A 14,432-nucleotide genomic window follows, 5' to 3' on the forward strand; every position below is an offset into this window, starting at 1 on the left:
GCGCAAAATCCCTGACTTTCCACCCGAAATCGCCGAAATTTCCCCCAAAATCGCCGAAGTTTCCCCACAAACCCGCGAGTTCCACCCCAAAATCCCCAAATTTCCTTCCCACAGCGCCGGAAGAGGCGGGAAACCTGAGGCAGAGGGTGTGACCACGCCAGAACCCCGCTCTGATTGGCTGCGTCCTTTGATTGACACTTCAGCCAGAGGGCTTTAGCCATTCAGCGCGCCGCGTGGTTTCAAGGGTGTCCGTGCCGCGCAGCTCAAAATCGCCGAATTTCCGTACGAAATTCCCGAATTTTACCCCAAAATCTCCTCATTTCACTCACAGATTCCCGAATTCCACCCCTTAATACCTGGTTTTTTAACCAAAATTTCCGTATTCCACCCCAAAATGCCCGAAATTCTCTCCCACACGGGGAGGCGGGAAACCTGAGGCGAGGAGTGACCACCCCTGATCCGCGCTGTGATTGGCTCTACACTTTGATTGACACTTTCTCCATACCATCCCAGCCAATCAGCGCACATCATGCTGCTTCTGCGCAAAATCCCCGAATTTTCCCCCAAAATCTCCGCATTTCGCCCCCAAATTCCCGAATCACACCCCAAAATCCCCCAATTTTCCCCCAAAATTCCCGAATTTCAACCCAAAAATCCCCAAATTTCCTCCCCTCAGCGCCCGAAGCGAGAGGCGGGAAATCTGAGGCAGAGGGCGTGATCACCCGGACACCGCGCTCTGATTGGCTTCGCTAATTGATTGACAGGCATGAGGGAGGGGTTTAGCCAATCAGCTTTTACTACGATGGCTCTGGTGGCGCTCGCGCTCAGCGGTCGTCAGCCTTCCCTGGTGGTCTAGTGGTTAGGATTCGGCGCTCTCACCGCCGCGGCCCGGGTTCGATTCCCGGTCAGGGAAGAAATGTAGGATTTTTACATTTTATTTATTTTAATTTTTTTCCCAACTTATTTCCGCTTCCGCTCGTAGAATCCTGTTTTTTCTTCACCCCCTTATTTTTCGTTTAGTCAAAAAACAATTCATTAAATCAGGAAGAAGAACTATGACGTAATGCATAAAATACCGACGGTTCTGTCGCGATATGGTCGCGACAGAGCGGAGGCACCGCTGGGATTCGAACCCAGGATCTCCTGTTTACTAGACAGGCGCTTTAACCAACTAAGCCACGGCGCCGCGCGCTCCCTTCGCCGCCCTAAATCCAAAAACCCAAAATTCCAAAAAAAAAAGGAAAACCTCAAAATTCCCAAATTTTCCTGCCCCAAAATCCCAAATTTTCCTCCCCCAAAAGGAAAACCCCCCAAAATCCCGAATTTTTCTTTCCCTAAAAAGGAAAAAAACCCCAAAATTTTAAATTTCTTCTTCCCTGAAAAGGAAAAAAACAAAAAAAATCCCAAATTTCTCCTCCAGGAAAAAGGAAAAACCCCAAAATCCCAAATTTCCCTTCTCGCAAAAAGAGAAAAGCCCCAAAATCCCAAATTTTCCTCCCCACAAATCCCAAATTTTCCTTCCCCCAAAAAAGGAAAAAGAGCCAAAATTCCAAATTTCTTTCCCTAAAAAAATCCCAAATTTCCCTCCCCCAAAAGGGCAAAACCCCAAAATTCCCAAATTTCCTTCCCCCTAAAAAGGGAAAAATCTCAAAAATTCAAATTTCTCCAATTTTCCACCCCACGCCCCAAATTGAAGAAACACAAAATTGACCAAATTCCACCCCAAATCCTCAACTTTTGCTCCAAAATTGTCAAATTTCTCTCAAAATCGTCAAATTTCACCCCAAAACTTAATTTTCGCCCTAAAATCCTCAAATTGTGCCCAAATTCCCCAAATTCCACCCCAAAAGGTCCAAATTTCAGTCCAAATCCTCGATTTTCACCCCAAAAATCTCCAAATTTCACCTCAAATTGAGGATGAAATGGGAAAATTGATGAAAAAACCGAGAAATTATTTGGAAAAAAAGGGGAAATTGAAGGAAAAATTGAGAAAATTAGGGAAAATTTTGAAATTTCATGGAAAAGTTGATGGGAAAATGGGAAAAATTTGGGTAAAATGCAGAAGAAATGCAAAATTTGAGGAATAAATCAGGAAAAATGAGGGGGGAAACGAAAATGAGGGGAAAGGGGAAAATTAATGAGAAAATGAGGAAGAAATGGGAAAAAAGAGGGAAAATTTGAAATGAAATTGGAAAATTGAGTGGAAAATGAGGGGAAAAGGGAAAAAAAAAAGAAATATAGAGGGGAAAATGAGGGAAAAATGAAGGAAAAATGTGGAAAATTGACGAAAAAATGAGGGAAAATTGAAGTAAAACCAGGAAAATTACGGAAAAAAGGGAAAAGTAAGGAGAAAATGAAGTGGAAAATAGGAAAATTGAGGAGAAAATGAGGGAAAAATTGGGAAAATGAGGGAAAAATTTGAAATTAAATTGGGAAATTGAGTGGGAAATGATGGGAAAAAACGAGAAAATAAATGGAAAAATTGAGGGGGAAATGAGGGGAAAAATTGATGAGGTAATGAGGGGGAAAGAGGGCAAAATTTGAGGGAAAAAATTGAAATTAATGTGGAAAATTGAGTGGAAAATGAGGGGAAAAGGGAAAATAAAGAGAAAAATTAAGAAAAATTGGAAAATTTGAAGTGTGGGAAAAAATGGAAGCTAGCAGAGGATGGTTTCAATCCATCGACCTCTGGGTTATGGGCCCAGCACGCTCCCGCTGCGCCACTCTGCTGCTGCAGCCTTGGTTACGGATGAACCGTAATAAACCTAACTGCCGATGACGTCACTGGATAGGAAATCTCGCGGTTTCTCCGCTGCTGGCGCAGCTTCGGTCCCGCGCTTTCCCCACCAATTTTATTGAGGAGTTTATTTTTAATTTCTCATGTAATTTTTACGGTTTTTTGTTCACTTTTTAAAATTTCCCCTTTTTTTAAATTCCCCCTTTATAAAATTTATTTTTTCCTTTTTTTAGTTAATATTTCCTTTTTTATTTTTTCCTTTTCTAATTTGATTTTTCCTTTCTTAAATTTTAATTGTCCCTTTTTTATTTAATTTCCTTTTTTATTCAATTTTCCCTTTTTAATTTAAGTTTTCTTTTTATAATCTAACTTTTCTATTTTTTTGTTTCACTTTCCCCTTATTTTAAATTTAATTTTTCTTTTTTTAATTTCATTTCTCATTTCTCATTTCGGGAAAAAAAAGAATGAAGAGAAGAATAAAGAAGAATAAAATTTGGGATAACTAGGAAACAACAAGGAGAAATTTGGGGGGAAATGGGAAAAAATTAGGGTAAAACAAGAGAAAATTGAGATTTTCCCGTGTTTGGCGGGGCGGGATTCGAACCCGTGATTTACGGAGCTGAAGCCACGCCAAATCCCCGCCCCTAACCACGCCTCCAGTGCTGATCACGCCCCCTTAGCGCAGCCTATGGGCGCTGGGCGCGGGCGCGCAGCCGCGGACGAGGTGGCCGAGTGGTTAAGGCGATGGACTGCTAATCCATTGTGCTCTGCACGCGTGGGTTCGAATCCCACCCTCGTCGGAAGTCGCATTTTGGGGTGAAAAACTCCAAATTCGCTTTTTTAGGGTTTCAATCCCAAATTCTCCAATCTCCGGAGATCGTTTTTGGGGGAAACACCTCAATTTTGGGATCTCTCTCACTTGAAAATTCCCTTTTTTGATGATCCATTTTTCTCTTCATTCCTGGGTTCGAATCCCACCCTCGTCAGGACACAAAATTTGGGTTAAAAAACCGAAATTCCAATTTTTATGGGGTGATCCCAATTTCCCCAATCCCACCCTGATCTGGAACTGTTTTCTTTGAGAAAAATCCCCGATTTGGGGGGTTTAAATCCTCGATTTTGGGGTTTGAAATCCCCAATTTTTGGGGCTTCAATCCCCGATTTTCGGCGTTTAATCCCCAATTTTTGGGGGAAAATTTCCCATTTTTTGAGGGGAATTCTCAATTTTTGGTGGAAAATCCCCGATTTTTGGGGGAAAATCCTCGATTTTTGAAATTCTTGATTATGAGGTTTCAAATCATGGATTTTTGGGGTTAAATCCTCGGGTTTTGAGGGAAATCGCCAATTTTTGGCTCCCTCTCTCCTGAAAATTCCCTTTTTTTTGAAGTGATCCCAAAACCTCCAATCCTACCCTCATCGGGATCAAAATTTTGGGGTGAAAAACCCGAAATTTTCTTTTTTGGGGTTAAATCCCAAATTTCCCAATCCCATCCATGTCATGAGATGCTTTTTGGGGTGGAACTCCTCGATTTTGGGATTCCTTTCTCCTTAAAATTCGCTTTTTTTGGGGTGACCCCAAATCCTGCAATCCCACCCTGTTGGGAAAATGCGGTTTTGGGCTGAAATCCCCGAATATTGGGAAGGAATCCCCGATTTTTTGCGGGAATCTCCGATTTTGGTGTTAAATCCCCAATTTTGGGGAGGAGATCCCAATTTTTGGGGTGAAATCTCCAATTTTTGGCCTTCAATCCTCAATTTTTGGGGTTAAATCCCCAATTTTTTTGACCTTTAATCTCCGGTTTTTGGGAGGAGAAAATTCTTGATTTTTGGGTTAAAATCCCCAATTTTGGGGTGAATCCCAGATATTTTTTTTTGGTTCAATGCCGATTTTGGGGTTAATCCCCTATTTTGGGGGGCAAATCCCTGATTTTTGGGCTTGAATCGCAGATTTTTGGAGGGAAATCTCCCATTTGGGGATTAATTCCCGATTTTTGGGGTGAAATCCCCGATTTTTGGTGGGAATTCCGATTTTTGTGGGAAATTCCCAGTTTTTGGGATTGAATCCCCAGGTTTGGCAGGAAATCCCCGATTTTGGAGTTCAATCCCCGATTTTTGGGGTTTTAAATCCCGTTTTTGGGGGGCCTAAATCCCTGATTTTTGGGGGTTATATCCCTGATTTTTGGGGTTTCGAAACCGGGATTTTTGGGGTGAAATCCCCGAATTTTTGCAACTAAATCTCCGGGTTTGGGGGTGAAATTCCAGAATTTTGGGGGTGAAATCCTCGATTTTTTGGGGTTCAATGCCCTGATTTTTTGGGGGTGAAATCCCCCATTTTTCTGGACAAATTCCCGATTTTACGGGTGAAATCCCCAATTCTTGGGGTTAATTCCAGAATTTTGGGGTTAAATCTTCGATTTTTGGGGGGAAATCTCAGATTTTTGGGGCTAAATCCCCAATTTTTTGGCTTCAATTCCCAATTTTTCTGGTGAAATTCCTCAACTTTTGGGGTTAAATCCCCGATTTTTGGCCGGAAATTCCCAGTTTTGGGGTTAAATTCCCGATTTCTGGGGTTCAATCCCCGAATTTTTCCCAAATTTTTTAGGTGAACTCCCCGATTGTTTTTGGCTTCAATCCCCGATTTTTGGGGCGAAATCCCCGAATTTTTGGCAGGAAATTTCAAATTTTTGGGGTTCATTCCCCGATTTTGGGGGTGAAATCCCCGATTTTGGGGTTAAATCCTCGATTTTTGGGGTGAAATTTCCCAATTTTGGGCTTTCAAATCCCTTTTTTTGGGGGGGAGGGGTTCAATCCCCGATTTTTGGAGTGAAATTCAAAATTTTTGGGGTTCAGTCCCCGAATTTGGAGTTAAATCCCCGATTTTGGGCTTCAATTCCGAAGTTTCGAGATTTCACATCCCGGAATTTTGGGGTTTTAAATTCCCGATTTTGGTGTTAAATCCCCAATTTTGGGGGGTTCCATCCCAAATTTTGGCGGGAACCCCCCGATTTTTGGCGGGAACCCCCGATTTTTGGCGGGAACCCCCCGATTTTGGGCTCCGTTTATCCCCAAAATTCCCTTTTCATTCTCCCCCAATCCCCTCCCAGTTCCCGCTCAGGCCCCGCCCATTCCGGCGGTGACGTCATCGCGCGCGAACGCGACCGGAAGTGGCTCCGGGGGCGGCGGCGGCGCCCGGTGAGAAACTGGGAGGGAATTGGGATAAACTGGGATGGACTGGGATAAACTGGGATAAACTGGGAGGGACTGGGATGGACTGGGATGGACTGGGATGGGATTGGGATAAACTGGGAGGGAACTGGGATGGACTGGGATAAACTGGGATGGGATTGGGGTAAACTGGGATGGACTGGGATAAACTGGGATGGACTGGGAGGGAACTGGGATAAACTGGGATGGGATTGGGATAAACTGGGATGGGCTGGGATGGGATTGGGACAAACTGGGATAAACTGGGACGGACTGGGATGGACTGGGATGGAGTGGGATGGGATTGGGATGGATTGGGATAAACTGGGACAAACTGGGATGGACTGGGAGGGACTGGGGCCGTTCCCAAGTGGATCCCGAATCCCAAATCCCGAATTTTTTTGGAGATCCCAAATCCCAATCCCGGAGATCCCCGAGAGGATCCCGAATCCATCCTGAGGGATCCCAGATTCCCAAATCTGATCCCAAATTCCCAAATCTGATCCCAAATTCCAGCCCAGGGAATTCCCAAATCCCAAATTCCACCTTGGAGGATCCCAAATCCCAAATTTTCCACCTCAGGGGATCCCAAATCCCAAATCCCATCCCAGGAAATTCCAAAATCCCAAATTCTGAGATCCCTGAGAGGATCCCAAATCCCCAAATTCCCCCTTAGGGGATCCCAAGTCCCAAATCCCATCTCAAGGGATCCCAAATTCCCAAATCCGATCCCAAATTCCAGCCCAGGGAATTCCCAAATCCCAAATTTTTGGGGCCTCTTTGTTGGCATCAAAATTCCTGGAATTCCGATCCTGGATTTTGGGGCTTTGGGGTTTCGCAGTTTTGGGATTTGAGGATTTTGGGATTTAGGATTTTGGGGATTTTGGAATTTTGGGGATTTTGGGATTTGAGGATTTTGGGGATTTTGGAATTTTGGGATTTTGGGGCCTCCTCAGAGCTATCAGAATTCCCCAAATTCCCATCCCAGATTTTGGGATTTGGGGTTTTTTGATTTGGGATTTTGGGATTTGGGGATTTCTGGGAATTTGGGAATTTTTGGGGATTTGGGATTTTGGGGTTTCGGGCTTTGGGGATTTTGGGGCCTCCTCAAAACCATCAGAATTCCCAAAATTCTGATCCCAAATTTTGGGATTTTTTGGGCCTCCATGACGACGGAATTCCCAAAATTCCACTCCCAGATTTTGGGGTTTTGGGGCCTTTTCAATGACTTTGGAATTCCCGGAATTCCGATCCCAAATTTTGGGATTTTGGAGCCTGGTGGTGGCGTCAAAATTCCCGAAGTTCTGATCCCGGATTTCGGGATTTGGGGATTTTGGGGATTTGGGGATTTTGGGGATTTGGGAATTTTGAGATTTTGGGGTTTTTGATTTGGGATTTTAGGGGTTTGGGATTTGGGATTTTTGGGATTTGGGAATTTTTGAGGTTTTGGGAATTTGGGAATTTTGAAATTTTGGGTTTTTTGATTTGGGATTTTTGGGATTTGGGAATTTTGGAGGTTTTGGGATTTGGGGATTTGGGGATTTGGGGGCCTGCTCGGAGCCATCAGAATTCCCAAAATTCTGATCCCAAATTTTGGGATTTTTGGGCCTCTGTGGCACCAGAATTCCCAAAATTCCAATCCTGGATTTTGGGGTTTTGGGGCCTTTTCAATGACTTTGGAATTCCAGGAATTCTCATCACAAATTTTGGGATTTTGGACCCTCGTGGTGACATCAAAATTCCAATCCCGGATTTTGGGATTTTGGGGGTTTGAGATTTTAGAATTTTTGGGGATTTAGGATTTGGAATTTTGGGGGTTTGGGATTTGGGATTTTCGGGATTTTGAGATTTAAGGATTGTGGAATATTGGGAATTTGGGGATTTTGGGGCCTCTTTGAATCCATCAGAATTCCCCAAAATCGTGATCCCACATTTTGGGATTTTGGGATTCTTGGACCTCCTTGGAATTCCCAAAATTCCCATCCTGGATTTTGGGTCTCTTCAATGACTTTGAAATTCCCGGAATTCTGATCCCAAATTATGGAATCCCAGATTATTTTGGGATCCTGGATTTTGGGATCCAGGATTATTTTGGGATTTTCGGAACCGCTCAAATTCTCTGGAATTCCCCTCAAAATTCTCAAAGGGATCCCCAAATTCACCTCAGGGAATTCCTGAGGGGATCCCCAAAATCCATCCCAAGGAATTCCCAAAGGGATCCCAAAATTCAATTTAAGGGATCCCCAAAATCCATCCCTGGGAATTCCCAAAGGGATCCCCAAATCCGTGAGGGGGATCCCCAAATTCTGCTCGGAATTCCCAAAAGGATCCCCAAAATTCAACTCAATGGATCCCCAAATTCACCTCAGGGAATTCCTGAGGGGATCCCCAAAATTCAACTCAGGGGATCCCCAAAATCCATCCCAGGGAATTTCCAATGGGATCCCAAATCCACGAGGGGGATCCCCAAATTTCATTCAGGAGATTCCCAAGGGGATCCCCAAATTCACCTCAAGGGATCCCCAAAATCCATCCCAAGGAATTCCCAAAAGGATCCCCAAAATTCAACTCAAGGGATCCCCAAAATCCATCCAGAGAATTCCCAAAGGGATCCCCAAATCCGTGAGGGGGATCCCCAAATTCTGCTCGGAATTCCCAAAGGGATCCCCGAAATTCAACTCAAGGGATCCCCAAAATCCATTCCAGGGGGGATCCCCAAATTTCACTCAGGGAATTCCCAAGGGGATCCCCAAAATCCATCCAAAGGAATTCCCAAAAGGATCCCCAAAATTCAACTCAGGGGATCCCCAAAATCCATCCAAGGGAATTCCTGAGGGGATCCCCAAATCCATGAGGGGGATCCCCAAATTCTGCTCGGAATTCCCAAAGAGATCCCCAAAATTCAACTCAGGGGATCCCCAAATCCATCCCAGGGAATTCCCAAAAGGATCCCCAAATCCATGAGGGGGATCCCCAAATTTTACTCAGGAGATTCCCAGGGGGATCCCCAAATTCACCTCAAGGGATCCCCAAATCCACCCCATGGGGGATCCCCAAAATCCATCCCTGGGAATTCCCGAGGGGATCCCCAAATCCATCCCAGAGAATTCCCAAAATCCATCCCTGGGAATTCCCGAGGGGATCCCCAAATTCAGCTCCAGGAGTTTCCCAGGGATCCCCAAATCCTCACCTGTCCCTCACCTGTCCCCACCCCCTTTTTCCAGGTGCGACCATGGAGGCCCCTTCCCCCTTTGCCCAGGTGATCCCTCACCTGTGTGAGGAGGAGGAACCAGGTGAGGAGGAGGAGGAGGAGGAGGAGGAGCAGCCAGGTGAGGAGGAAGAAGAAGGACCAGGTGAGGAAGAAGAAGCAGGACGAGATGAGGAGGAAGAAGGACCAGGTGAGGAAGGAGCAGGTGAAGATCCAGGTGAGGAAGAAGAACCAGGTGAGGAAGAACCAGGTGAGGAGGAAGATCCAGGTGAGGAGGAAGATCCAGGTGAGGAAGATCCAGGTGAAGAAGAACCAGGTGATGATGAACCAGGTGATGATGAACCAGGTGATGATGAAGATCCAGGTGAAGAGGATCCAGGTGATGATGACGATGAAGGTCCAGGTGACGATGACGATGACGATGAAGGCCACCACCACCACCCGGGTGCCTCCCTCCAGACACGCCCCTCCTCCCGCCGGCCCCGCCTTTACCTGCGGCCACGCCCACCCCTGCCTGAGCCCGGCCCCTCCCACCTGCAGCTCCCCTGGCCCCGCCCACCCGGAGCCCCGCCCTCCCCTGAGGCAGGTGAGGCCGCCACGCCCGCCTTCGTGCAGCTCATCGACGAGCGCGGCGTCTACTCCACGGCCAAGCTGGTGCTGGGCGGGCGCTCAGGTGCGCCCCAAAACGGGGATGATGATGAGGATGAGGATGAGGAAGGCGCCGCAGGTAAGGAGGAAGACGAGGACCAGCAGGACCTCGCCGCCCACCTGGAGATCCGCCAGGTGATCGTGGCCGACAAACCCTTCCAGTGCCCCGCCTGCCACAAGAGCTTCAAGCGCACCTGGGAGCTGCTGAGCCACCAGGTGGTGCACACCGAGGCGCGCCCCTTCACCTGCCACCTGTGCCGCGCCACCTTCAAGCGCCACTCGGACTTCAAGAGCCACGCCCTGGTGCACACCGAGGAGCGGCCGCACCGCTGCGACCTCTGCGGGAAGCGCTTCAAGCGCTCCTCCAACCTGCAGGAGCACCGCCGCACGCACAGCGGCCACCGCCCCTTCACCTGCGCCAGGTGCGCCAAGGCCTTCAAGACGCCCTACGAGCGCCAGCGCCACGCCCTCACCCACCTGGCCGCCTCCGAGGGGGCGCCGCTGCGCTGCGCCGAGTGCGGCAAAGCCTTCCCGGCCGCCAACGCGCTGCTGCTGCACCGGCGCCGCGGCTGCCGCGACAAACCGCACGCCTGCGGCGTCTGCGGCAAGCGCTTCGCCTACGGCCACTCGCTCAAGGTGCACGAGCGCGTGCACACCGGCGACCGCCCCTTCCGCTGCGCGCTCTGCGGCAAGGCCTTCAAGCAGAGCAACGCGCTGGCCTCGCACGCGCGCGTGCACACGGGCGAGCGCCCCTTCGCCTGCCGCACCTGCGGCAAGGCCTTCAAGCAGAGCTCCTACCTGGCCGTGCACCAGCGCGCGCACACGGGCGAGCGGCCCTACGCGTGCGAGGCGTGCGGCAAGGCCTTCGCGCGGCCCTCGCTGCTGCTGCAGCACCGCCGCGTGCACAGCGCGGCGCGGCCGCACCAGTGCCGCCACTGCCACAAGTTCTTCAAGGACCTGGCCTACCTGGCCGTGCACGAGAAGGTGCACACGGGCGAGACGCCCTACAAGTGCGGCGTGTGCGCCAAGGGCTTCGCGCACCCCTCCAACCTGCTGCAGCACCAGCGCGTGCACCGCGACACCTGAGAGGGGTCACCTGGACAGGTGAGCACCCTGAGAAGGTGTGGTGTCTTCAGCTGGAGCACCTGAGCCCCGTGGATGAAGCCCCAGGTGGAAGGAGTCAGTCTCTGTGAGCCCAGACAGGTGTGAACCCAAAAATTGAGTTTGGACCCCAAAAAGGTGTGGCAGGAACACCTGGACTGCAACACCTGAGCCCCACGTGTGGGAACCCCAAAAATGCACACCTGGACAGGTGAGCACCTGGGAAAGGAGTGGCGGTGTCACCTGAGCCCCGTGGATGAAGCCCCAGGTGAAAGGACTCGGTACCTGTGAGCCCGGACAGGTGTGAACCAAAAAATCTCATAAGAACCCAAAAATTCTTCACCTGTAACACCTGGACAGCGACACCTGAGCCCCAGGTAGGGGAACCCCAGATCTGTTACCCAGGACAGGTGTGGACCCCAAAAATTGCGTTTGGACCCCAAAAAGTTGTGGTGGTAACACCTGGACAGCGACACCTCAGCCCCAGGTATGGAAACCCCAGAACTGCACACCTGGACAGGTGTGGTGTCTTCACCTGGAGCACCTGAGCCCCGTGGATGAAGCCCCAGGTGAGAGGACTCGGTACCTGTGAGCCTGGACAGGTGTGGACCCAAAAATTGAGTTTGGACCCCAAAAAGGTGTGGAGGTAACACCTGGACAGCGACACCTGAGCCCCAGGTATGGGAACCCCAGATCTATGACCCAGGACAGGTGTGGACCCCAAAAATCCCCTGTGGACCCCAAAAAGGTGTGGCAGGAACACCTGGACAGGTGTGGACCCCAAACATTGAGTTTGGACCCCAAAAAGGTGTGGGGGTAACACCTGGACTGCGACACCTGAGCCCCACGTGTGGAAACCCCAGAAATGCACACCTGCACAGGTGTGGACCCCAAAAATCTCAGAAGAACCCAAAAGCTTCACCTGCAACACCTGGACAGGTGTGGTGTATCCACCTGGAGCACCTGAGCCCCGTGGATGAAGCCCCAGGTGAGAGGACTCGGTACCTGTGAGCCCAGACAGGTGTGGACCCAAACATTGAGTTTGGACCCCAAAAAGGTGTGGCAGGAACACCTGGACAGGTGTGGACCCCAGACATTGAGTTGGACCCCAAAAAGGTGTGGCAGGAACACCTGGACAGCAACACCTGAGCCCCAGGTATGGGAACCCTGAATCTCCATCCCAGCACAGGTGTGGAACCTGAAACCCCACACCTGACCAGGTGTGGGAACCCTGGACCTGCACACCTGGACAGGTGTGGACCCCAAAATCTGCACCTGCAACACCTGGACAGCAACACCTGAGCCACAGGTGAGGGGACTCCAGATCTGCACACCTGGACAGGTGTGGACCCCAAAAATCTCCTGTGGACCCCAAAAAGGTGTGGCAGGAACACCTGGACAGCAACACCTGAGCCTCAGGTGAAGGCACCCCAGCCAGGTGTGGACACCAAATTCTGCAACACCTGGACAGTGACACCTGAGCCTCAGGATGGAGCAGGGGCACACCTGGATAAGCACACCTGGATGAGCACACCTGGATGGGGCGGGGCCTTCCCAGGGCCTGGATTTTCCCTCTTGGACAATGGGACAGGGACAGCTCACCTGGGCACACCTGAGCTCACCTGGGCACACCTGAGCACATTTGGGACACACTTGAGCACACCTGAAGTCACCTAAACACACCCAGGCACACCTGGGCACACCTGGGGCTCACCTGGGCACACCTGAGCTTACCTGGGCACACCTGGGGCACACCTGAGCTTATCTGGGGCACACCTGAGCTCATTTGAGCATACCTGGGACACCCTTGACCACACCTGAACACACCTGGGACACACCTGGGCACACCTGTGCTCACCTGTCGCCCCTTTCCGGGCGGTTCTGTAGCGCTGGGGGTGGGCGGGGCACACCCGGATCGTTCATTAAAGGATCGTTCATTGATGACGTCATCGCCGGTCTCACCTGAGTCTCACCTGGAGCTGCGGGGGCGGAGTCAGCAGACAGGTGTGTGTGGGGGGGGGAACCCACAAAATTCACACCTGGGGGGGTTTGGGCCTCCCAAAATTCACACCTGGGACACCTGTGGGGTTTGGGATTCCCAAAATTCACACCTGGAAGGTTGGGAACATCTGAGATTCACACCTGTCACACCTGTCACACCTGAGGGGATTTGGGATTCCCAAAAGTCACACCTGGAGAGCAAGAACCTCCCAAAATCCACACCTGGGTGTTTGGGAACACCTGAGATTCACACCTGTCACACCTGGAGGGGGTTGGGATTCCCAAAAGTCACACCTGGAGAGCAAGAACCTCCCAAAATTTACACCTGGAGGGGGTGAGCACACCTGAGATTCACACCTGCCACACCTGGAGGGTTTGGGGATTCCCAAAATTCACACCTGGAGAGCAAGAACCTCCCAAAATCCACACCTGGAGGGGTTTGGACCCCCCAAAATTCACACCTGTCACACCTGGAGGGTTTGGGGACCCCAAAATTCACACCTGGGGTGTTTGGGGGCACCTGAGATTCACACCTGTCACACGTGGAGGGTTTGGGATTCCCAAAATTCACACCTGAAGGGATTGGGGACACCTGAGATTCACACCTGGACAGGTGGAGACCTCCCAGATTCACACCTGGAGAGCAAGAACCTCCCAAAATTCACACCTGGAGGGGGTGAGCACACCTGAGATTCACACCTGCCACACCTGGAGGGTTTGGGGATTCCCAAAATTCACACCTGGAGAACAAAAACCTCCCAAAATCCACACCTGGGGTGTTTGGGAACACCTGAGATTCACACCTGTCACACCTGGAGGGTTTGGGGATTCCCAAAATTCACACCTGAAGGGATTGGGGACACCTGAGATTCACACCTGTCACACCTGGGAGGGTTTGGAATTCCCAAAATCCACACCTGGAGGGTTTGGGAACACCTGAGATTCACACCTGGACAGGTGGAGACCTCCCAAATTCACACCTGGAGAGCAAGAACCTCCCAAAATGCACACCTGGAGGGGTTTGGACCTCCCAAAATTCACACCTGTTGCACCTGGAGAGGTTTGGGATTCCCAAAATTCACACCTGGGTGGGTGGGAACACCTGAGATTCGCACCTGTCTCACCTGGAGGGGGTTGGGATTCCCAAAAGTCACACCTGGAGAGCAAGAACCTCCCAAAATTCACACCTGGAGGGGGTGAGCACACCTGAGATTCACACCTGTCACACCTGGAGGGTTTGGGGACCCCAAAATTCACACCTGGGGTGTTTGGGGGCACCTGAGATTCACGCCTGTCACACGTGGAGGGAATGGGATTCCCAAAATTCACACCTGGAGGGTTTGGGAACACCTGAGATTCACACCTGGACAGGTGGAGACCTCCCAGATTCACACCTGGAGAGCAAGAACCTCCCAAAATGCACACCTGGGTGTTTGGGAACACCTGAGATTCACACCTGTCACACCTGGGGGGATTGGGGATTCCCAAAATTCACCCCTGGAGAACAAGAACCTCCCAAAATCCACACCTGGA

The 14,432-nt window shown here is 50.1% G+C and overlaps 1 protein-coding gene and 3 non-coding genes across 8 annotated transcripts; 3 read left to right on the forward strand and 1 right to left on the reverse strand.

Moving 5' to 3' along the window:
* The first annotated feature begins 841 nt into the window (after positions 1-841).
* On the forward strand, positions 842-913 carry TRNAE-CUC (transfer RNA glutamic acid (anticodon CUC)). Its single transcript has one exon. It is a non-coding gene; the product is annotated as a tRNA-Glu (tRNA).
* A 199-nt stretch (positions 914-1,112) lies between these two features.
* On the reverse strand, positions 1,113-1,186 carry TRNAT-AGU (transfer RNA threonine (anticodon AGU)). Its single transcript has one exon. It is a non-coding gene; the product is annotated as a tRNA-Thr (tRNA).
* Positions 1,187-3,455: 2,269 nt separating this feature from the next.
* TRNAS-GCU (transfer RNA serine (anticodon GCU)) lies at positions 3,456-3,537 on the forward strand. Its single transcript has one exon. It is a non-coding gene; the product is annotated as a tRNA-Ser (tRNA).
* Positions 3,538-5,785: 2,248 nt separating this feature from the next.
* On the forward strand, positions 5,786-12,135 carry LOC141726732 (uncharacterized). Of its 5 annotated transcripts, XM_074531747.1 has the most exons (4): positions 5,786-5,929; positions 9,166-11,036; positions 11,647-11,706; positions 12,015-12,135. In XM_074531747.1, the coding sequence occupies exon 2, from the start codon at positions 9,174-9,176 to the stop codon at positions 10,881-10,883; it is 1,710 nt and encodes a 569-aa protein (XP_074387848.1). In that variant the 5' UTR covers positions 5,786-5,929; positions 9,166-9,173; the 3' UTR covers positions 10,884-11,036; positions 11,647-11,706; positions 12,015-12,135. The 5 variants fall into 5 exon arrangements, with proteins under 5 accessions (XP_074387848.1, XP_074387847.1, XP_074387849.1 ...); XM_074531746.1 differs by lacking the exon at positions 12,015-12,135 and having other exon boundaries at positions 11,647-11,763; XM_074531748.1 differs by lacking the exons at positions 11,647-11,706; positions 12,015-12,135 and having other exon boundaries at positions 9,166-9,417; positions 9,451-10,979.
* Positions 12,136-14,432: the final 2,297 nt, after the last annotated feature.

This window comes from Zonotrichia albicollis, chromosome 38, assembly GCF_047830755.1.
Source record: "Zonotrichia albicollis isolate bZonAlb1 chromosome 38, bZonAlb1.hap1, whole genome shotgun sequence".
Lineage (NCBI taxonomy): Eukaryota > Metazoa > Chordata > Aves > Passeriformes > Passerellidae > Zonotrichia > Zonotrichia albicollis.

Bases quoted from the DNA above. Each gene is read 5' to 3' on its own strand.
- LOC141726732 (XM_074531747.1), top strand. From the start codon at position 9,174: ATGGAGGCCCCTTCCCCCTTTGCCCAGGTGATCCCTCACCTGTGTGAG.